The sequence below is a fragment of the Suricata suricatta genome, chromosome 4 (genome assembly GCF_006229205.1).
Source record: "Suricata suricatta isolate VVHF042 chromosome 4, meerkat_22Aug2017_6uvM2_HiC, whole genome shotgun sequence".
Classification (NCBI taxonomy): Eukaryota; Metazoa; Chordata; class Mammalia; order Carnivora; family Herpestidae; genus Suricata; species Suricata suricatta.
Window position 1 is genome coordinate 130,091,553 of NC_043703.1, and position 24,426 is coordinate 130,115,978.

A 24,426-nucleotide genomic window follows, 5' to 3' on the forward strand; every position below is an offset into this window, starting at 1 on the left:
GCTTCCATCTAAACTGGTCTGCAAGCCATCTTTCCCGCTCTACTTTGTCTGGTTCGGTGCTATTCTTCAGTCTACATGCATCCAGCCAACTCAAGCCTGTACACGCCTAGACAGAAGTAGGTAGAAGGCAGTGTAAACAAAGGACGCTCTGTTTCTTGGGACACAACAATAGAAGGGTTTTCGTTCACTTCTTGGCCCATCTAGAGGGTCTGGCGTCGCTTCCCGTGCTGCTGCCCATTGCCGTCCACTCATCAGGACATCCCAAAGTCGTTGTCAACCGAGAGCAGTCTACCTTAGCAGAGAGCAATGCAGGCCAGATAACCTGACTGCAGGGCATGGAGAAGGCAGACGCTGGTTAGAAGATGGGTCTAATTACCCCAAAAGCACATGTCCTTATGTTCTGAAGGTCCGGCACATACTCCACAGACTTGGACTGCGCCCTTAGCCCACGGCTAAAAATCCCATCTAAGTGGACACCATCCCCTGAGAACCAGCGCTGAGCACAGCGTGTTCCACAACGCACCACTCAGCAACACTCTTCATAAAGCAGCACTGATCCACGCTCCCCGGCGTTCACCAAGAGCCCGGGCATGCGGGAGCCGGGACAGTCAGGGCCTGTGTGGGTGCAGGTCGTCATTGAGCAACAGGTGTCCTTCAGGAGCTGTGCCGCCTCCACAGGCCCCTGGGCTTTGTCCTGTAACACCTTCTATGTGCGCCTGCACTACTGAGGCTCCTTACTGCTTAACCACAGGTGAAAATGCACCCGGGGGCTGCCACTGGCCAAATCTAGGATGATGTGAAGGGTCAAAGTAAGCACTGAGAGTAATGTGTCGTAACCTGGAGAATTAAACAGGAACACGTGAATTTAGGTCCACAAACAAAATAAACATGGTCGGGAAGGGAACTTCTTCCTCCTCTACACACACGGTCCTTCCGTGACAGATGGAAACGCACTGACTTGAGAGTGGAGGACCCTGCCTTTGACCAGAGTCAGCTTCGCCAGTAACAGGACAAACGGACGCCCCATGCCTCTGAGTGCGGTCTGGACGGAAGAGGCCACAGGGTCTCCCTGTAGTGTTCCTGCCCCAAGCACAAATCTCAGATCTCATCATGAGGAGATGTCAGACAAACCAGGGTCAGGGAGAAGCTATAAAATAATGGGCCCAGGAGCACCTGGGTGGCTCAGTCGGTTAAGCGGCCGACTTCAGCTCAAGTCATGATCTGTGGTTTGTGGGTTCGAGCCCCATGTCGGGTCTGTGCTCTCTCTGCCCCTCCCCCACTCCTGTTCTGTCACTCTCTCTCAAAATTAAACAAACATTAAAATAAAAAAAAAAATAAAACAATGGTCCTGATCCTTCCGCAGTTTGTCAGTGGCACGAAGACTGAAGAAAGGTTCTAAGTTAACAGTATCAAAGCCGTAAGACAAGTAAATTTTATGCAGGACTCTAAACTGGATCTTGGACCAGAAAAAAAAAACCTTTTTTTAATCTTACTATAAAGAACATTTTTGGCACAACTGGTAAGTCTGGATGAAGTCCACAGGTACTGTAACACAGTTAATTTCCTGATTTCGAGAACGACCGTGTGGTTATGCCCGAGGAGATTTTCATTCGGAGGAAAGACCCACGATGCACTGAAGAGTAAGAGGATACCATACCTGCCGTTTATTCTTAAACAGCGCAAAGACAACACACACGCGGGGAGGACGAGGGAGAACACTAAAGCCAATGCGGCAGCACGGGCACACGGGGCACTTAGGTGGCGGACGGAAGGGGTTCTTCGTACCGTTCTTGCACCTTTCATGTGAAGTCTGCAATTACTTCGCAATGAAAAAGTCACAACACACCGGACTCGGAGCAGTCACACCGACCAGGCAGAGGGGGCCACAGAGGCCACTCTGCCCTGGCAGGGTCGTGCGAGGGCAGTGATATGGAGTCACAAGAGAGAAAGGGAACATGCACCGGGACTTTGCGCTCACCTGTGCCTCTCTCACACCTCCTCCAAGGGCTCAGACTGCACAGCTCCGTGGCACACGCTTCCCCACTGCCCTTAAGTGGACTGAACACATGACAACTACAGGACACCTTCCTCTATTGCTCTAACTGAAAAAACGGGAAAATATCCTGTCAGGCTTCACAAGACTCATGGCAGTAAAAGACCAATACTTTAGAAAAGGCACTGTAACAGTATTAGGCAAATTAAGACACTAAGTATTTAAAATGCTAAGATCTGTTAAAAAGCAACCATCATAAAGCAAGTCCAGGGCGTGCACCACTCACCGAACAGAAAAGGTAGCTCCCACCCCCCACCCTCTGCCCCGTGCATGAGCCAGTGGGTGACTCGAATGCATTACTTTCCGCTACAGCCTCCCATTTCCTCCCCAGAGTTCCACCCCCACTATTCAACAACGGACCATCCATCAATGTGGCTGCAGGCTAGGGATTATTTTTAACCTAACAACTAACTACTGTAGCTTTGGGGTCACTGTGTCACTATCCAGGGTCTGTTGTTTTGAACTGGCTCTTCATTCAAACCTGGAGAATGCAGTTGCCTTCATTTTAGAAAAATCGGGTTATAACCTAGGGCCTGTCCCTAAGCCTCCCCCGATATCCCAGCCTACATAGAAAGCTAGAGTCCCTTAGATTATCAGGGACTGCATTTCCCCAGTTGTTCACTTTCTTTTTTTTAAAGAGATGCAAAATAAGGTTCGCGACCAGAAAACTGTGATACTGCAATGAAACAGACATTTATTTTACCAAAAGCACCGAGAATAAACAGGCTGCATCTCATTTGAATAAACAGATACGGCCATCTCGAATATCCTCGGACTGGACTGTGGACGAACACGGCAGAAGAGGAGGAGAGGAGGGATACACCCTGCTGGACACTGTGCCCTCGCCTCCAATGGACGGGCAAGGCAATGGAAACAGCCCAACAGCCTTGACCCAACTGCATGTGACCTGGACTGTCCACCTCCAGGGGCCTACGTGAGGATGGCTGTGGCATAGCTATGTGCGAACCCTCACACCACACTTGACCTGTATCTTCTCGCTGATCACACAGGCCACCGTGGTGTGCACGGGTGCATCAACCAGGTCCACCTGGGGGACACCTTATAAAGTCACAGATCCTCCATTTAAGTTTAAAGAGAAACTTACACACAATATCCTTACTAGACACCTGGCTCTGCGGCCAAAGGCTCTGATCTAGTCCCTGAGAATGGAGCCACGTGGGCTCATGTTGGTGTCCAGAGCTTCTGGACCCTGGAGGCAACAGAGCCCAATGGCCTCACATTTCTTGGGCAGCCCCACCAAGTCAGATCTGGCCTAAGGACATCTATAAACCCCTTCAAGATATGGGAAGGAGCCAGGCCCGCACACTGGTCACTTTGCTGCTTGGCCTATAACCCGAGAGGCCACTATACCATCTTTTCCCGCTGAATGATGAACATGCCCACCAGAATCAGCCTGCCCTCTTCAGTCAGCCTTCCCACCCCAGCATGCGACCCCCTCGTGAATGCACTGGGGTCCTGATTCTGCCCAGTTCCTCCTGGTCCACCGGACGGGCCCAGTCCAGTCACACACAGGAACACCAAAACGAAGGCAAAGGCAAAGGAGCTGGGAACTTGAGGAGGGAGAGTAACTTTAGTGGCAAATTACAAAACAATCAACCTTGCAGAAACAATTACCATTTCAGAGCTAGGCTGAGAAGGAACTTCCATGCTGTAACCATAAGATAGAGGATGCTGGATACTCCTGCCAGCTAAAGACAGCCGCACACGAACCTCACCCATCAGTGTGACACGTCTCATTTAGTAAGAGAATCATACTATAGCACATTTCCCATCAACCCCCCCCCCGCCCCCTACAGGAAGGAAGAGGATCCAATGTGAGTTTTCAGAACATGCCTGGCTCCTATACGATGACTTTATGCTGAAGAAGTTAATGAAAGACCCTCTGAAAACAGGAGGATGTCTTCACGTGTGTCTAAAAAGCCTGAAAGGCACTGTATGGACAGGAAAACAAGAATGACTAAAAGCAATTAATAAATAATATCCACTTACTTAGCAACAGCTCGCTAGAAAAGAGACCAATGTTTAAAGCAGGACAGAAGTACTGGGGTATTCTAAGTATGACCTCTCCTTCCAGGAAAAAAAATCTTCAAGAGAGACTTATAATGAAGCCATAATGTTCAGGGGGAAAAAAAAGAGCCAGAAGACAAGCCATAATAAGAAAGGATGATAATAACAATGATAACATTTTCTACAAAGTATGATGTGTCTTCTTTTTGGATAAATCCACAGAAGTAAGTCCATACTTGGTTGTTGGAAAAAATTCAACAAGCCGAAATTTCATTCTATTACACACCTGCTAGTGTAGCCTGTGCAGGAAGGACTTGCCTACACTCAGATGAGCCCCAACGCCCAGTGCAAGCTTACACATTTTAAAATGTCTTCCACGGGCTAAAGGCATGCAAATGGTAATATCTGTTGCCACTGGGGAAAACACACAAAGCATATACTGTGTCTACGGAAGAAAATATAGGAAGATTTTCTTTTTTTAATCAACAGCACACCTCAGAATTTAAGTGGCCGTCAATTCAGGGTGTAAAATTTTTAGACCTTAGATCACAGACCACTGACTGACGGCCTCCTAACACATGTCTGTAAACGGATGCTCCAGGAAGGTGATGCGGACTCAAAGGGCGATGGCTCTCCTGCCCTGGCTCGTTGCCTGTCAGATGACAAGGGTGAGATTACATGACTATCGCTGCACCCTTGCCTTTGGCTGAGTGAAGATGCAAGTCTTTATATTAACTTTTGACCCAAACAACCCAAAGGGAATAAGAACAGGGGGCGCCTGGGCGGCTCAGTCAGTTTCGCATCCGACTTCAGGCCAGGTCATCATCTCGTGGCTCGTGGGTTCAAGCCGCATGTCGGGCTCTGTGCTGACAGCTCGGAGCCTGCTTCAGATTCTCTGTCTCCCTCTCTCTCTGCCCCTCCCCTGCTCACGCTCTGTCTTTCCTTCAAAATAAACAAATATTTAAAAAAAAAAGAAACCCTCTATACAGATTGAAAACTATATTACTATTTATATGAGAATGTTTCAAAGCCTATCGATAATCCCTTTCTTAGCATGAATGTTTTACGGTCTGTGCTCATAAAATTCCTTTGCCATCTGGTACTGTATTTCATTACCATCACTTAAAACATTCCTCCATAAAATGTTTTAAAATGGAAAACGGGGAAAGGAGAAACACTGGTAGGTAAGACATAAGTAATACCTTGCGCTTCCAGAATTAGCACAGAATTCGTACTTGTCTTGCCTTAACAAGGACTCGTGGGGAGGGGGAGGGTGGAGGAGAAAGGGTAAATAAAACATCATTACCCTCCTTGGGTAATATGCATTAAATTCGTCTCCAATACGCCGCAGCTCCTGTGCGATCCAGATCTCCGGGCGCATGTCTGCAGGTGCAGCCTGAGACTGCCTCATGGAAGCTGCATCAGAACAGACAGAACAGGAATCATTCAGCACGTTCCAAAGGTAAGTTTCTAGAAGCAAGCCCATCTCACACACACTGCTGCGTTTTGTTTTGGGAATCTCCCTAACCTCCAGGACTACGCACTAGATTCCGGTGGTAGGGTCTGCCACATAAATCTGGTTATAAGAATAACGGATAAAGAACAACTCCAGTTTTTCAAAACTGGAGACTCAGGATTGCAAAATTTAAAAACATCCTGGCCGAATAATTACACACTTCCCTTTCAAGAAGATAAACTAACATGAAAATGGTACAATAAATATCACTCCCCCCACCCCCAAATCATACTTGAAACACAGAACATAAACATTTAGGCTATGAGTAACTACTCTGATCTTATACAAGGTAGAATTTGTAGAGAAATTTCAAACGTCACGTAGGAATAGGAAATCAAATGGCTGTCCTATTTAAATAAAAATATGGGAAAGCCTGAGAAACAGTGGGCTACCTAGCTGTTTCTACAGAAGTAGGTGCAGTGACAGTCTTTGTAAACGTTAGCATGTAGTCAAATTAAAGCATAATTACGTGTTTGTATTAATGCAGCCAGTAAAGGTGGATTCAAGTCTGCAAACACCAAATAGAAAGACGAAACGTTTTGGGTGAAGGAGCAAAGGCATTTTTGAAAGAAGAAAGAAAAAGGACTTTGCCTTTTCATCAAGCTGTCACTAACATTCACACCCAGTCCATTCATCTGTTTGGTAATGAAACCATTTGAAGCCGTGGAAGGGAAGCAAAAATGGGAGTCCTCAAGAAATCCCACCACGCACCAGGAAGATGGCATTCTTCACGCTCAGTAACGCAGGCTGGGGAAAAGAGACGAGGTTCTTGGGTTTGTGACTTAACTTACTGTTAAAACAGGCATGCCGTACTCACAATTAAACACATGTGTTTTGTTCTAACCAGGGCAAAGTATTCAAAAACCTACAAGAATCAGACTTTGCAATATCATACATATGGCTTTCTGTGTTGTGTGTTTATAAAAATATATTTTGGGTTTCTGAGTTTTCTTGTTTTAAGTAAAACTAATGTGGATTCATAGTTCTATAAAAGCACTTAGAAGTGTACCTGGGAAAAAAACCGAAAAAACTGAGCTTTTACCAAGTCTTCTCAAAATTTTTGCCCCATCTTCTCGGGCCCCCCAACCCCTACCCAAATGCAACAATGACCCCACAAAGAGTGAGTGCCTGAGAGGGGCTGGGTGTTGTGTGTGTGTGTGTGGGAGTGACAAGAGCGCAGAATTATCCGTGCTCTGTGAATAAACCAAGCGAAGACTCCTAAAGGCAGCCCTAGGGGAGAACTTGGAGGCTGAGCACAGAAAAACCTTTAGGAGAGGCCAAGCATGTCCCCTGAAGACACCTCCAACCACATTAAAAGTGACTTTGGCTGTATCTTTGCCACATAGATATTTTTATCATTACTCTGTAAAAGCCTATTAAAATTAAGTTTCACTTAAATGGCTAAAACTGGAAGCACCCCAAATTTCAGGGTAGATGTAATGCCAGGTGGTGATACAACAGTTTACTCCCGTTTTTGGGGTTTATGGCACGTTAAGGATTTACTCTATCAGAGGCACCCCATCGTTACTATTCTTCTTACACTGTCAGCAATCGAGTGTCTTTTCCCCTAACTTTGGAAGCTGTTAAAAAAGTTAACTACCCCCCGCCCCCGAGGAAAAGGAAGTCTCTTCTCTTCAAATGCCTACTACACACCAGAACCTGCCATGTTTCATGCGAGCTGGGTCACGCAATCCTCTTACCTGGCCCTACAGGGAGACACACCTGCCCACACGCACAGGTGACCAGACCAGCAAGCAAGACACCACATGGCTGCTTAACAGCGGCCACCCCACACCTCCTTGGAGCTTCGGAGCCCCACTTGTTTCTCATTACACAAGGAGAGTAATCTGCTTTTAGGGGCACCTGCCTGTGGCTCAGTCAGTGGAGCATGTGAGTCTTGATCTTGGGGTTGTGAGTTCGAGCCCCGTGCTGGGTATAGAGTCTGCTTAAGAATAAAACTAAAGTTAAAAAAAAAAAAAAGGTAATCTGCTTTCAAACCTAGAGTCAGAAATGAAGAAACTACCAATTATCCAAAAAAAAAAGGTGTGAAATACAGATCGTGGACAGATCAAACTGCTGGCAAGTTTCTCAATGTTTAATAAATCAAGATATTCACTAATAATACCCAATAAATATGAATGCCTGATTGCCAGACACTGTTCTAGAAGGTGCTCCGGGTATAGCAACCGGACAGGAATTAACACTTTTGTAGACTAAATTTCAACATTTATTTATTTTTTGTTTATTTTGAGAGAGAGAGAGAGACAGAGAGAGAGAGAATGAATGTGCATGAGCTGGGAAGGGGCAGAGGGAAGAACAGACAGAACCCCAAGCAGTTTCCACGCTGGCAGTGCAGAGCCCAATGTGGGGTTCAATCCCACAAACCACGAGATTAAGACCTGAGCTGTGATCGAAAGCTAGACGTTTAACCGACTGAACCACCCAGGCGCCCTTACATTTCAACATTTAAATGTTAAGTTTCTCTGGACACAGACACGGTTAAGTAAACTTTATGCTTGTTAAAACATAAAACAAAACTAACTCCTCTGGTTAACTACCCCCAGCCTGTAGACGAAACCTACTGCATTCTATTTGATGTCCTCACTGTGTGTGTGGTTTAGAAGGTTCTGCCTGGCTTATGCTTGGGCTGGCAGCTATCAAAGGAGTCAATTTGTTTCAGAAATCAGCTTATCATCAAACTAGTACCTAGTGAAAATGTCACCTTAGCCAGCAGCAAAGAAAGAAATATGGAACCTTGGAGGCCAAGTCCAACTTGTTCATCTTAGAGATAACTGTTCAGCTATATTTTGGGGGAAGGAGGCAAAGGGAGTAAGTAGATGTTTCTTCTATGGGAAAGAAAATCTCAGTAGCTCAAATAAACATATAGACACAAACGTATTCACAAGGCGGGTGGCAGTGAGACACAGTGGGTGGGTGGGACCATGGGAGGCCAGGAGGCCACACCTTACAGGTTCCCCACACAACTGTGGTGCAGCCACGCCACAGACCAGACCCTGAGAACACTGAGCCATAGCGAGGTCCTGGGGGCAGAAGTAACCAAAAACTATGGATTAGACCAGGCTAAGCATGCACTAACTGGCCAGAAGAGCAGATTAGTAAGACAGCTCTCTAACTGTGGTTAGGTGTATTTTTTTTTTTTAACATTTATTTACATTTGAGAGACAAAGAGAGACAGGGCATGAGCAGGTGAGGGACAGAGAGAAATGGAGACAGAGAATCGGAAGCAGGCTCCAGGCTCCGAGCTGTCAGCACAGAGCATGACATGGACGTGAACCCACGAACCGTGAGATCATGACCTGAGCAGAAGTCAGACGCTTAACTGACTGAGCCACTTAGGTGCCCCTGGGTGTATTTTTTAAAAAGTTGAATAGTAACAACATGGTATAATTCAGTAAGAACAATATAACTTAACATTTGGCAAGAAGCCTGATCTGCCTGGGCTACTCTAACATAGCATGTGTCACCATGTGGCTTTTTAAAAAAAACTGGCAGTTTTGTTCTTGTTCCTTGAATCTATAAATCTAAAATTAATGACCATCATTCGTCCTGCAATAAAACCTACCTCACACGCACACAGAATAGACAGTTACATAGTAAGATTATTTAAGACAAATTCTATTTTGGATATTTTAAAAGGCACTGTATTCCTGCATTTTAAAAGGGTAGTCTTAAAAAAATATTTGTTTACTTATTTATTTAAAGAGAGAGCATATGCACATGTGTGCACATGGGGGAGGGGCAGAGAGGGATGGAGAGAGAGAATCCCAAGCAGGCTCTGCACTGTCAGAGTGGAGCTCCATGCAGGGCTCGAACTCGTGAGAACATGACCTGAGCTGAAATCAAGGGCCAGACACTTAACCAAATGAGCCACTCAGGTGCCCCTCAAAGGGTAGTCTTAATCTCAGGTAACAGAGTGCAGTTTTTCCACATCAATTTCAAAGATTATTTCTGAAGTGACAAAAATATCGTCTTTTTTGGAGAGGTGAAAGCAGGTGAAAGAGGTGAATTTCATCACTAGTTTAATCTTAGTGACTGTCATATTTGGTCTCCTGTCACAAGAGAACCCACCAGAACGAAAGAATGGGGTCTGGCTGACTCCAGAGAACTGGGTTGTTAGCTTCACGGCAGTGATGCTCACAGCTCCCGTTAATTTACTTAATTCTGTGCTACTGTCACCCAGAACAGGAACCACGGTGATGAAGAGATGCACAGCAGGGCCTTCCAAAGAGGCCCGTGGAGCAGGTGGGGGCTGGGGAGGGACTACTCACCACAGTGCCCCGCCCCCACTCTCACAGCCCTACCCTGGGAATGACCTGACTGCTCCCATCATAGTAACATAGTACACCTACAAAAAAGATAACTTATATTTACATTTCTATAATATCAAGGATAAGTATGTTACTTTCCTAGGTGCACTGTGCTTCATAACTATAAATGTTGATGTCTGATCAATAAAATGGGTCTTTATTTGAAATAAAAACTCTTACTGCTAGTTAAGAAGATAAAACTTTTAACTCCTAAGGCAATTTTATAAGAGTATAAAAAATTCTCCAAAGGGAAAATTCTGGTGAGGTGCATTTTTGCCCACAGAAAATATAGTTTCAGCATTTAAGAAATCATTTCACTCCATAAGCCTGGTACTAATTTGGGGGGGGGGGGAAAGCAGAATAAAACATACACGGATCTTAATGTAAAGCTACCCCCCAGCCGTTACCTAAAGCCCACCAAGGGCCAGCTCAAATCCTACAAGTACCAGACTGATCTGGGGGAACTTGCTAGGTCCAGATTTCCTAACCAAAGCCACTAATCAAAAATAACGCAATTATGTCAGACATAAGCATTTGGTGAAAAGCGAGATGTTGGCTGAATTTTCATCAAAACTCTTAGAAATTATTTTTTGAAATCTAGAATTTCCTGGTAACATTACTTCAGAGAGCAAAAAATTAATTCATTTTTCTATACCAACGTGGGGAGAGTGGATTGGGGTGGGATGAGAATGAGGACATTTTTAATGTCAAAGAACTTTGTGTGACGAAAAGACATATGTTATTTAACTGTTCTGGTTCAGCTACACAGTATTTTCCAACCCATATGGTAATTTCAAGTCTCAGAAGTCCAGCAATTGAAAAAATTAATGTCGTGGTTAAGTGGCTGATAGTGAAATCAGGTTGGGGCTTTCGAAAGGGCTTTCTGTAGCACCGACAGCTAGGGTGGGAACATAAAAAAAAAAGAGACTGTCAATTCATAATGAGGGCAACACCAGCCAAACCAAGTCTCCTAAATTTTCCTGAACCCTCCGCCTCAACGGCAGGCGGTCAGCGGAACGGTGGTCCCACCACAAGGTCACTGCTGCCCTTTCTACAAGGTCAGGGCTCTGGGAGGGTGGTACTGAGAGGGGCCGCCGAGTGGGGCACGCAGGCGCGCGGTGTGCCACATGGACCGTGTGTGCCGCGCACCGCACCGTACATCACGTGTGCCGGGCACCGCGCGTACCGTGCGTGCCGTATGCTGCGTGTGCCGTAAAGCACAGCCTACACATGCGTGCACAAGACCGCAGCCTCCTGCCGAGGGGAAGGACTGCTGCAGCTCTCGCTTCCGGGAGGCGAGCGCTGTTGTAGTTCCCAGCACTTCACTACTGGCGTTTCAAGTGTGGAACCAGAAACCAAATTAAAATTCATGGAAACACTTCTCGCTATCCTGTTTTCAGATGTCCAGTAATCCACAAATACTGAGGCAGAATCGGGATGAGATTTTAAAGTAGTCAGCTTTGAGTATTTATTCAACTCAGAGCTGAGAAAGGATTTCAGTCCCTGAGCGGATGGATACACAATGTATGACTTTGAGGAAATGAAACACCCAACTGAACACAATTAACCACGACATTGTGTTGAAACACACAGCAGGTCATACTTAAGCACACATTTTGCCGGCACTTACCAGGGGCTGTGGTCCTTTATTCATTCCCCAAGGAGAGTCTAATTTAACCAAAAGCCATAAAGGTCCCCCTGAAGGACCAGTCCTCTGCAGGCTCTGAATCCAGCGCCAAACCAATTCCAAAAGAGATGCTCCAGAAACGTTCACAGGAAGCACTGCCTTTGCAGGTGGCCACTCTGAAGCTCAATATTCATTTTGGGGAAATAAAAATTCTGGGATGTTAATTCAACTCAACAGTCTCCTTATTTAAATGGGCATCTTCAGAAACATCAAGTCACTGTTACCCACAGCTTGCTTACAAGAAGAAAAAGGAAAACAGCCCACCAGCCTGCTAAGGGTTTTTTAGGAAACCCACCCGAGGGAATCAGGCTGTCCCACGTGCCCCAGGATTCCCAGGTAGCCACAGGGGAAAGGACAACTGTCACTCTAGTAAGTTTTACTGCAGAAAATGCTACCAGAATCACTTTCACAAGTTGATGTTTCTTGGAAATTGGGCTAGAGCCCAATTTCACCACGTGCACACACTTCCCTCCCTCTGGGTCTGTTTCTCCCTTGTTATCACTTTATTCGTTGGTAAACTTTCATCAATGAAATGAGAGCAATTAGAAGTGAAACACAGTGACCATAGTTAGCACTGGTACCCAGAAAGTTCCTCCATCTGTTCTCCCCTGGTACACGTCGGTGTCAAGCCTGGGCGGCCGCATGAACTCAAGACAGAGCTTTACAAACAGCTGCTAGGATACACTACCACAAATAATGAAGTTCATGAGAGGAAGCCAGTGTTTTATACCCACTCCTTTCAATGTGCAGTGCCCACGCTTTTACGGGGCCTTCAGCAAGAAAGTCGAAACAAGCTGCTGTGATCCATCTCCAGTCTGACTATTTGGAAACTGCCAGTAAACCAAGGCTGTGATGCTGGACAGACGTCTGGAAACCGGCGTTCATAATCTTTCTGCTTCTACCATTATGCTTCTCATAAGGACATTTGAATCTAAGGCATTAAGACCAATGTGCCTTTCTACTCATTTAATACTGAACATCAGAAGACCCAGCTACCCGGTTCACCTGAGCTGCTCCCCTTCCCCCCATTTACGTCTTTACTAGAAGCTGGTGACACGCCAGGAGCAAACCCAGATGGAGTTCTCAGGTCTATGTCCAGGAGCATACGTGCTAGCTCTCAGCCACAGCAGCAGCCCAGCATCTGAGGCAGGTGGGACGCTGGGTACAGGGGTTGTCTGCAACATGATGCCAGGTCACCTGCCCCACGTGCCCACTGCCTGGCAGAGGTGACATGCTTTTTCCTGAGGCAGTGCAGTCCTCACTGAAGGGCCTTAGGTGCTACAAAGTTTGTCCTCAGAGGGAACTGAAATGTCTCCCCTTCCACCCCCTCTTCTCAACCTTCCTTCTGTCTCCAATCTATAATCAATCTCAATCATTACCCCTCTTTTGAATTAATGAAGCAGTCATCACATGCCCCAAACCTGGTCCTCAACCAGTTCCTTCCATGTGCCTTTTTATTTTTAAGTTTATTTATTATGAGAGAGAGAGAGCACAAGCAGGGGAAGGGCAGAGAGAGAGAGAGAATCCCAAGCAAAGTCCATACTGTCAGCGCGGAGCCCAGTGCTGGGCTTGAACTCATGAATCATGAGACCTGTTGGATGCTTAACGGACTGAGCCACCAGCCACCCCATCCCACGTGCCTTTTATGCTGCGCAGCGGGAGGACCCACCGTCACCATCCTGGTCCCCTGGGTGCACTCCTGACATGTGCTGCTCAGAACAGCATGCGGTGGTGGACACAGGACCCAGGACACTGCTCTCTGCTCCCTCCACTGACCCTAGCCACACTGAGTCTCTGCACAGCTGCAGCTCTATTTCCATAGTCTTAAATTTCTTTCAGAGGATTAGGGAGGATTGGGCTGCGCCATCTTATTTTGAGAAACAAATAAAAATAACTCCAAAAAAAATATAGTCAAATGGAGAGCAACTCTGAGCTTGCTTTAAGACAGAGACATAAACCCTTTATCCCTTCTACTGATAGTGTAGGCAGTTTTCTACCCAGTTTATTCTACCATTTGCTCCATCACAACTATAAAGAACAAAGTGCTTTTCAGAGACCTTTTAAAAGTAAATATACAACGCCATACATTAACTCACTCAAGACCACTCCTTAGGAATAAAGTGTTAAAAATTTTTTTAAGTTACTACCTTTTGGTACCACACATTAATTTGGTACCGTTCCTTAAGAAGGAAGTGTTAAAACTTTTTGAAGTTACTACCTTTTGGTAACTTACATGTTATTCCTAGCCAAAAATCTGATGTTGGGGAGGAAATGAAAATTTAAACCCCAAATACAAAAATTCCTGACTACAGAGTAAGTGTGGCTTCCTTTCCGAAATTTAACACTGGCAGCAGGGAACAGGTGACAAAAATCTCTTCTGATTCACATTGTTAAGGCCTTAAAGTTACTGTATTTCATCTCAGTGAAAGCGAAGACCAAGACTTGGGGCAAAAACAGAGTCCTAAGAAGTGACATCTTAAGCAGTTTTAATCAAAACATGCAAGAGTCTATCAATCTCATGCACACAGAACTGATTACGGCCATAGACAAGTGAAACACTAACCCGTTAATGGAGACGTACGGGCAGTGTTGACACATCAGAAGTGTGAGACGCCCTGAAAGCTTCTTACTTGACACAAATTCACAAAAGGGAAGCCCCTCCTTTTACCTTGCCTCGTAGGGGAAGGGAAACAAACTTTACCCCTGAATCCCACACACTCTGTTGTACAATCACCAAGATGTACTCACTGAGCTCGGACACTTAATGGCTTAAATATCTGTCCTTGTAACATAGGTCTGTCACAGCCGGGCTGTCTGACTCCTCTCTAGAAAACTCCTAAAGCCAGTGCATCTTGACTGAGCGCAGACACACATTTATGTGCAAGGCAGGTACCCCACCTCTAAGAACACAGCTGGACACATGCCCCCCAGCCTTTCGGTAGGAAGCACGGTAATAAAGAGCAATGCCATGAGAAGTAAACACTGCATACAGAAAAAGGATCCTGGAAGGCCCGAGCCAGCGGAACGTCAGAGTGGTGCAGTGCATGGTCGATGAGAATGATGGTCTGAGCCTCAAGTTCCTCCCTCCACTGGCCAGCCCGCACTAATGCTCCAGACACTACACAACCTTCGCACAACTCAGCAGTTATGGGGGAGAACCCCGGGCCTCCCGTGTAAGCCAGATGAATGTTACATAAGTAAGTGTGTCATGTCCTCCCACACGGGAAAAGCACCGAAGCTGGTGTCACCACTGGTGCAAGCCCAAGCCTAAGTCGCGTGCAATTCTGTGCCGAAAGACCATCAGGTCTGGTGGATTTGAAGATCTTTTATCTCTTCTGGTTCACAATTCTTCCTCTTCCTCCCCAGTACCTGTTACTCCTCCAGGGTAGACACGGCTGCTGGCCCAGCTCTGATGCCTGATGGGCTATAAATGGGGTGAAGTGGTGTGGCTACCGCTGTGCGGAGAAGCCCCTGTGCAATACAGATTCAACTGGGGTTGTTCTGATTCAGCACAAGCCCCGCCCCCCGCCCTGCCACTCCAGCCCTCTGACCACTACTGAATGGGTACCACACCCTTCTACAAGAGAGGACGCTGGTGCCCAGCCAGATTGTGGGACTAGCCCCAGGGGGCTGTAATGGGTCAGTGGAGGGATCAAGACTGGTCACCTTCTGTAACTTTCCATTCTCCACACTTCATGACATACTATCAGTAAAAAGAACTAGAAAGAAAACAAAGCTGGTATATATAATATGCCAGGCTTGACAGAGAAAACACAGTTCTAAGCTTCAAATAAGCACAGTGGGAAAGCCCAAGGGAAAAAACAAGGGAGTCATGGGCATTCATATATTGCTTTAAATATTACCTGAATTCTCATTAAATCTACAAATATTTGGGCTCCTGCCATTATGCACCAAACTGTTTCTCTATATTAGTAACTTGTTTTGACTAGTTTAGCAGAATTTATGTTCAGGTGTAATACTGAGGTCTAAATTCAAATACATAACTAACACAGCATGTATCTAGAACTCATTTCTAGACTACTCTGTATTGAGAAATTTCTCAAGCCAAAAAGAACCCAAGAAATCTGTCAGTCTGTCTTCTAACACACTTATTCCATAGAAAAGTAACTCTCTCAATAAACTAAGGTTGACAAACTCAACTCACAGACACAAATCCATAAGAAAAAAGTAGGTCCTTTCTGCTGAAACCAGCTTTTTTGCAAAGTCTCAAATTACTCATTAAATCTACAAATTGATTATATTAAAACACTTCAGTAGGGATGTCTGGGTGGCTCAGGTCATGATTTCACAGTTCATGAGTTTGAGCCCCATGTCGGGCTCTGTGCTGACAGCTCAAAGCCTGAAGCCTGCTTCAGATTCTGGGTCTCCCTCTCTCTCTCTCTGTCCCTCCCTGGCTCATTCTCTCTCTCAAATAAATAAATAAACTTACAATAAAACAACAACAAAAAAAAACACACTTCAGTAAATGGAAGAGGCAGAATGCTCTGGTCCAGGAATGTGACATGTTTTAGGGGAAAAAGAAAGTTCCCAGGGCAACTCATGTATTTGAGAATCATCATGGTGAACCTGTTTCAATTTGAAAACATAAAACCTTCACAGATTGAAATGACTGATTCCATTTTTTAAAAAAAATTTAGCTATAGGGGCACATGGGTGGTTCAGTCCACCTCTTGGATCTCGGCTCAGGTCCCGATCTCACCGTTTGTGGGATCGAGCCCCAGGCTGTGCTCTGCGCTGACAACGAGGAGCCTGCTTGGGGTTCTCTCTCTCCTCTTCTCTCTGTCCCTCCCCCGCTTGCTCATGTTCTCTCACTCTCTCAAAAATAAGTAAATATTAAATATTTTTAGCTTTAAAACCATTTTCACTCCTAAAGGTCAGCAAAGCCCAAATTAAAGAAAGCATCATGCACTGGGCAGAGAGTCAGTTACCAGTGCCAAAAACCCGAGTTCCTACATCCAACACCGGATGTGCCCTCAAACCCATTTCTAAATCCTGGGAGCTCCGTTTCTGAACAGGATAGACAATCTAGGCTCACAGGGTTGGAGACACAACCCATGTGATCAATGTGGCCTCTTTGGGTGCAGATATTGGAGAAAAGGGGAGACAGGCTCAGATGTAACTCAAGCACAGCCCCCGGCCCTACTCAGGCCCATCGGCACATGCAGGAGAGGAGAACGATCTGTCGGTAGCCCCTTGTCAGGGACTGGTTCTCTCCATTGCTGTCTGGCTGAGATACAACTCTATTCACAAAGCATGGGGATCTGCTCCAGGGTAGAGAACAGAGGGGATACCAAGTGAACTTGGGTTTCCCAGAGGACACTGGGATACCATCTCATTCTAAGCAAATACTTCAAACCATGAAGGCACAGGCTCTTAATGAATGGAATTTAAACTCGCCCATCAGGGAAATGGTGTTTGCTCTAAACAAGAAGAAAAACTTCTCAAGAGGCTTTTGTGATTCACTCACTCAGAAATAAAACCCAAAATTGAACAAATAGCTAAAGGAGCATAAATTCCCTCAAAGGAGGGAGAAAAGCTGTTTTAAAATTCTTGGTTCTATTCAGGCAACATATGTTTCTCATGTTAAGCCAACAAGCAAAATACCTCATTTTGAAAAAGTCTGCTTAACTTTTGACTGCAAGGAAAAGTAATTTAGCCTATATCTTAGGTCTCAAGCCCATTCTTTCTCCAAACACACACACTGAACTATAGTCAAGTTTCTGCCAAGTGCAATGGGCCGTCTCCCACAGGTGGACCCGACACAGGCCCAGCTCAGACACAGTGAGGCTTCCACATGTCTCTCCACGGTCCAAAGATTTGCCAACCAAGCCAAGGAAGGTTCTTTTCAGGGTGATGTGTGGGTTCATGGGCAGGTTAGGGGGGATTCAGACCTCCCTTCCCTACCCCCACCACCAGGCAAGTTTCTAGAAAGGATCTTTTTTGCTTGTATGTTTGTCCTGGGACCTGGGGAAGTTAGAATTATAGCAGCATTTCCAGATGAATCCACTTCCCTATGAGTTTCCTATATGCCTAAAACAGTTCCCTTCTACGAAAAGTAGGTGAGAACATTCATTACCATTACACTTACTGACCTGCCATGGCTGCAAGAGGTGTTGAGGAGCAAGGAAAATTGGTGACTGACATCCCTTTGGATGCTTTCTGGTAGGTTATGTGGACACTCCCTGCACCCCCAGCAGTGAGCACTTCTGTGTTCATTTGATCAATGAGAAAACAAGCTCATTGGACAGAAAAATAGTTCTGCCCAGATCCTCGGTGGGTCTGGGAACAGCTGGCATCCCCTCTAGACCCTGCCCCACACTGACGCTTGGCCCTGCAGGTGACGCAGTGCTGAAGCAACCTGTAAACACTGGGGGGAGACGCTCGCAGTAAAAATACCCACATCGCTAAATAAAAAGCAGACACCAGAAGAGTCTATCAGGGGGTTAATGTCCACCCGCAATAGTCGTGGTGAGGGGCCACAAGTCTGATCTTACTCAGATGGGATCTTTACCGACAAAAGGGGCATGGCACTTAATACCGAATCACACAGTAAGATGAACGTGTCATGGTGTCACACGGCTGGGCATGCCAAAAACGAAGGCTAAAGTTCAGACAAAATGTAACATACATACTGTGGATTATTGTATTATTAATGCCGGTCATGATTGTGCAAGCTGTACAAAAAGGCACACAGATAAGGCCACCTGAAACTCGAATACAAAATATTTGTTTAACATTTTGAAAGATTTTCCTTTGCATCTTTCTGTTACTTATAAACTTCTTGAACTCCAATGTTTGTGCCTTCCGTAAAACTCATATGCTAAACCTAATCTCCAGCGTGATGGTATCAGGGGACAGGGCCTTTAGATGTGATTAGATCATGAGCGTGGAGCCTTTATGAATAGGATGAGTGCCTTCATAAGAGCTCAGTGAGCTAGCCCGCTCTCTTTCCATCTTGTGAGGACAGGATGAGAAGGCAGCTGTCTCTAAGTTTAGGAAGAGGGCCCTCCCCTAGAACTCGAGCATGCAGGCACCCTAATCTCAGACTTCCAGCTTCCAGAAGTGTGAGATCAATGTTTCCTGGTTAAGCCACCTAGTCAGCGTTACTTTTGTTATAGCAGCAAAAACAGACTGAAACACTAAGATGTCATCAACAACTTTGTAACCGTTTTTTTTTTTATGCCAGAACCTTCTGCCATGTCATTCTTCTTCTTAATGTCATTGAAATGAAAGTACCACAGTCTGTCAAAGGATGTGTAATAGTTTAGAGATTTTCCTCATACCATTACGACAGTCAATAGTTTCTTTTTTTGGCTGGGATAAAAAATGCCAGGATGAACAACCCCCCTGTACCCCTGGGACACACGTTTTGCCAAGTATTTCCTGCAAAAGGAAGGAATGTGAGGCTCTCTGCTCTGTGCCCAAAGAGCAGGGTCTGAGGGCGGGCGGGCAGCAGAGCACAGCCCAAGTCTTAAAAGACAGATGTTCAGTTTGTGTCAACAGGACCTCCACAGAGAAGGAAAGCAGCCTAGGGTCAATGCCCTAGGGCAGGTCCTGGCCACTGGACCAAGTAGAACAACTAGAGGACACTGACCAGATGAGAAAGCAGCTGGACATTTTGTCACATAAGGAATATGATAAAGACCGAGGCCTCATTCTCCACAAAGAAGGAATGAAGACGACTGAGTTCTGGTGTGGGACGTGGCGCCTAAGGCAGGGAGAGGTGGTGGCCCATGTAGAGTCCCCTGGACCACTACAGACCAGGGGCTCGAGGAGATCTGGGTACTGGGTAAGTGTTCCAATTCATTGGTTTAAAAATAGGTCAGGAGGCAAGATATCAGACTGGCTAGCATTCAACTGGCAATTAACATGCATATCTTCAAATCTAAGATCACAAATGCCCTGAAATATACAACACAAATCAATGGATGATTTCTCTCTTTTTTCCTGCCTTAGAGTCTAATCATGCAGGACCACAGGCCTGTATCTTCTCTAATAAGGAGTTCCCCTCTGGCATGTGGAATCTGACTTGAGTTGCCCAGGTAGTTTTCAGACAGTGCTTTTGAGAGGAGCAAGGTGTATGTACACCCTACGGGCTCCCCACCAGGATCACACAGAAGGCAGTTACAACTACAGAGACACTGTAATTATTATTTGAAAACAGTGGCTGGGACTACTGGCCAATTTCCTCTCAATGTTAAAAATCTATTTTTCCACAGAGTAAAAACAGAGAGTATAAGAGGTGATGGCCAAGATTCGAGTAGTACTTTGCAACCAGAATCAATCAACAGCCATCATAAACATTTAGTTAAAAGAAGATACAGATTTCTAGTCACCCCACCCATTCCCCCAGGTCCAGCCTTTAGAGATTCTAGGAAGAACACAACAGACAAGAAAATGCTAGGAGCACCTGGGTGGCTCAGCCGGTCGAGCATCTGACTCTTGCTTTTGGCTCAGGTCATGATCTCCTGATTCATGAGATCAAGCCCCAGTTGGGCTCTGTGCTGACAGCATGGAGCCTGCTTGGGATTCTCTCCCCCTCTCTCTGCCCTTCCTGTTTTTTCTCTCAAAATAAATAAGCATTAAATTTTTTTTTAATTTTTGGAAAGAAAGCATGCATGCATGTGAGGGAGGGGCAGAAAAAGAGGGGAAGAGAGAGAATTCTAAGCAGGCTTTGCATTGTCAGTGCAGACCCTTACACGGTACTTGAACTCATGAACATGAGATCATGACCTGAGCTGACATTAAGAGTTGGATGCTTAACCGACTTAGCTATCCAGGCGCCCCTAAACATTTTTTTTTAAATACTGAAAGGGAAAGAAGAAAGTAGGCTGCTTGGGGACCCCAGGGATGGGGGAATGACATGGCAGAGAGGTCCCCGGCTTCCTCATTGTTTCCCCTATATCCCAGACAGGGTGCTGCAGACGTCTCCCTTAGGCACAGACAGAACGAGCTCCCTGGAAAGCATGTTCTCCCTAGCTAAAGTACTGGGGAAAGGGTGGCCTCGCAACAGAAAACGCTTTGGCAAAACCTGTCCTACCCCAGCTGAACACCACAGTGTCAGCGCGGCCAGGCCAGGGGTGGTCATCCACCCATTTCGCTTGGTGGGAGGTGCTGGCGCTCTGCTCCTGCCCCCAGGTGGTATCAGCAGGCGAAGAGGGTGCCAATCTGCCAACCTCTGCCCAGCACAAGCAGGCAGAGCCAATCCTGCCGCCCTGCCAGGGTGGTGTTGGAGAAATCACATGGATAGCTCTCTCTCATCCCCTGGCCAGTAGAAGCCGACCGTGCGGATTCCCCTTCCAGGGTGGCATCAGCAGGGCCTAGCAGCAAGCTGACCCCCACTAAGCAGCAAGGAGGTGGCACGTGGCAGGGTCCATTGCCACTTCACGTGCACACACGCGGTCATGTACCCCCCATCTGCAGGCTCAGTGACAAGCGGGGCCTCCACCCCCACCGAGCATCAGTGAGAACGAGACAGAACAAGTCAGAGCAAGTCAGCACACCACTTCCCTTACCCCTGGTGGGAAGGCCCAACGGGGAGCTGAGCAGGAACATAGGTTTGCCCACCCCAGCCTTGGGAGTCCATGAGGCCCAGTGGGTCGCTGGGTCTCCACTCTGCCCTGGCACTAAGGAGAATGATTGGGAAGAGACAACCAGCATCATGCGGGAAACAGGGTGGGAGAGGCAGGGCTGGTATTCCACCTCTTGCCTGCACTCTGGCGTAAACAAGGAGCGGAGGAGCTGAGCTTCAGCCCCCACCCTGCAGAAGCCAGGCCAGGAGTCAGCCCTCCACCACTTCCGCCTTCCAGGTGTCAGCAGCAGCTGTGGGGAACCAAGCATATACCCTCAAATGAACTCAAATGAAGCCATGCAATTTGGTGCTCCAGGTTTGCCAGAGAGTATCAGCAAGGCCGAGGTAGGATCTGAACTTCCACCTCACCTGGTGGAAGCAAAAATTTTAGAATTGAAAAGTACCACAAAGAGGGAAAAAAGACCCGAACTTCACTGGCTGGGCTCAGTAATAGAGTGGGAAGCACAGGCGACAGGGTCAGTAGACACGAGGCTCGATCCACAGAATTTACTCAGCCTAAAACGAGAACACAGAATGAACACTAACAGAGTCTCAGGGATCTGCGAGACCACAACAAAAACACGTTCTTGTCACCGGAGTTCCAAGAGAGGAGGCCCTGAGGAAATACTCAAAGACATAATGGCTGAAAACTTCCCAAACTTGGCACAAAACCTAAAACCGCAAATTTAACCGAGTGAACATCGAAGAGGATAAACCCAGAGAAATCCAAGACACATAATTAAACTTCTGGAAACCAGAAACAAAAATCCCTTGGAAGCTGCCAGATGGAAATGACTTGTTACTTCTAGAACATTCGAATGATGGCAGACTTCTCATCTGAAACAATGAAAGCCAGAAGGAAGTGGCATGTCTTTTAAGTTTAGGAAAAAAATAAAACAAACAAACAACAACCTATAGCCCATGAAAATAGCCTTCTGGAATGAAGGGAAAACACAAACACTCTGTAATACAGGAAGTAAGGACTGTTGCTAGCAGGCCTACTGTTAAGAAATGACTAAAGAAGGTCCTCTGAACAGAAAGGGAATAATAACAGAAGGCTTAGAACTTCAGAAAGGAAAGAATATTGAAACAGAAAAAAGACAGGGGTGAATACAATAAACTGGCCTATTTCTCATGAGCTTGTTATACTGAGGCAAAAATCTGTGATGCCATCAGATATAGTAGTCAGTGCATACAGAGGAAATGTTTAAGACAACTATATTTGAGGGATGCCTGCGTGGCTCAGTTAAGCATCTGACTTTGGCTCAGGTCATGATCCCACAGTTTATGAGTTTGAGCCCTTCATCAGGCTGTGTGCTGACAGCTCAGAGCCTGGAGCCTACTTCAGATTCTATGTCTCCCTCTCTCTCTGCCCCTCCCCCACTTGAGCACATGTACACGTGCTCACACTCTCTCTCTCTCTCTCAAAAATAAACATTAAAAAAAAAAGACAATTATATTCGAAAAGTGGGACAGGTAAAGGGACCTCAGGGATGTAAGGCATCTACACTGCAGGTGAAATAAAAAACATTGATACCACTTATACCAATAGATCCTAACAAGTTACATCTGTATAAGAAGACAACCCCTAAGGAAGTTATTCTAAACAATGTATTTTAAAACAGGGGTACCCAGCTGGCTCAGTCTGTGGAGTATATGACTCTTGATCTCAGGGCTGTGAGTTTCAGTGCCATGATGGATACAGAGATGACTTAAGAAAAATATAATCTTAAAAGAAAAAAACACTAGAAATAGATCAAGATGGAATCATTAAAAAATGCTCAAATAACCCACAGTAAGGTTTACTTGGTTTGATTTAATTTTTTATTTTTAATGTTTATTTACTTATTTTGGGGGAGAGGGGCAGAGAGAGAGTGAAAGAGTAAAAGAGAGAGAGAGAGAGAGAGAGAGAGAGAGAGAGAGAATCCCAAGCACGCTCTGCACTGACAGATGTGGGGGCTCAAACTCACAAACCACGAGATGATGACCTGAGCCCAAATCAAGAGTCAGATGCTTAAACCAACTGAGTCACCGAGGTTTAGGAAAACACACACACACACACAGGAAACAGAAAGACAATAAAATGGAAGACTTAAGCCTTAACATAGTAACAATTACCATAAATGTAAATGATCTAAATTTACCATTTAGAAGACAGATTTCATAGAGTGAATTAAACAGTATTATCTGAAGATGTGGGAAAAAATATGCCAGGAAAATGGTATTACTATTTTTTACAAAAAGCAGAGGTGACTATCTTGACGTCACATAAAGTAAACTTTATGATAAAAAGGATCAATCCAACAGGAATATATTAACAAGTCAATATATGTAAACCCCAAACCACTGTGCCTCAAAAATACATGATGCAAAATCTGATAGATTTAAAAGGAGAAATACACACGTCATCATTACAGTTGGGGACTTCAATACCATTTGTCTCAGCAACTGACAGAATGACCAGACAGAAAATGAGCAAGGATGTAGAAATGAACAACCAACCAATCAGATCTAATCAACAATTAATAATGAACACCCCAACCAACACGAGCCGAATACAGATATTTTTTAAGCACTCATGAATCATTTACCAAAAGAGACCTCAATAAATGTAAGAACTGAAACCATACATAATATATTCTTTGACCGTACTGGAATCAAACAAGAAAGTGGCAACAGAAAGACAAAGTAATTGTCAGGCACTCAGAAATGAAACAACACACTTGTAAATAATCTAGGGTCAGAGAGGAAATCTCAAAGGAAATACACAAACACATGAAAGTCAGTGAAAAGGACAAAACCAATTAACAAAAAAAGGACTGTAATGAAAATGAAAACACAATACACCAAGACTGTGGGATGCACTTAAAGCAGTGGTGAAGAAAAATTTATGGCACTAAATGCTTAGAGTGGAAGAGAGGAAAGGTCTCAAAACATGACTCCTCCAAATTCCTGCCTCATGAAACTAGAAAAGACAAACACAAAGTAAACTAAAGGAAATAAATAATAAGCAATAAGACTGAAAACAGGAAAAGAGAGTAAATGAATGAAACAAAAAAGATGATTTAAAAAAATAAAACCAATAAACTTCCAGAAAGACTGATAAAATTAAAATATTGGAGGGGCACCTGGGTGGCTTAGTTGCTTGGATCCAACTTTCAGCTCAGGTCATGGGTTCGAGCCCTGCATCGGGCTCTGTGCTCATAGCTCAGAGCCTGGTTC

The 24,426-nt window shown here is 45.4% G+C and overlaps 1 protein-coding gene across 11 annotated transcripts in view; it reads right to left on the bottom strand.

Moving 5' to 3' along the window:
- The window catches only part of BCL2L11 (BCL2 like 11), a 47,317-nt gene that overhangs the window by 10,922 nt on the left and 11,969 nt on the right, over positions 1 to 24,426 (bottom strand). For 7 of the 11 annotated variants that reach the window (XM_029937844.1, XM_029937837.1, XM_029937839.1 and 4 more), the window contains one exon: positions 5,388 to 5,497. The exons of 1 other annotated variant lie outside the window; for it this stretch is intronic. In XM_029937844.1, coding sequence (XP_029793704.1) covers positions 5,388 to 5,497 — 110 coding nt within the window. Of the gene's footprint in view, positions 1 to 1,978; positions 2,103 to 5,387; positions 5,498 to 6,211; positions 6,345 to 24,426 lie in introns of those variants that run through there. 3 more of the 11 variants (XR_003907962.1, XR_003907963.1, XR_003907964.1) reach the window with 3 other exon arrangements.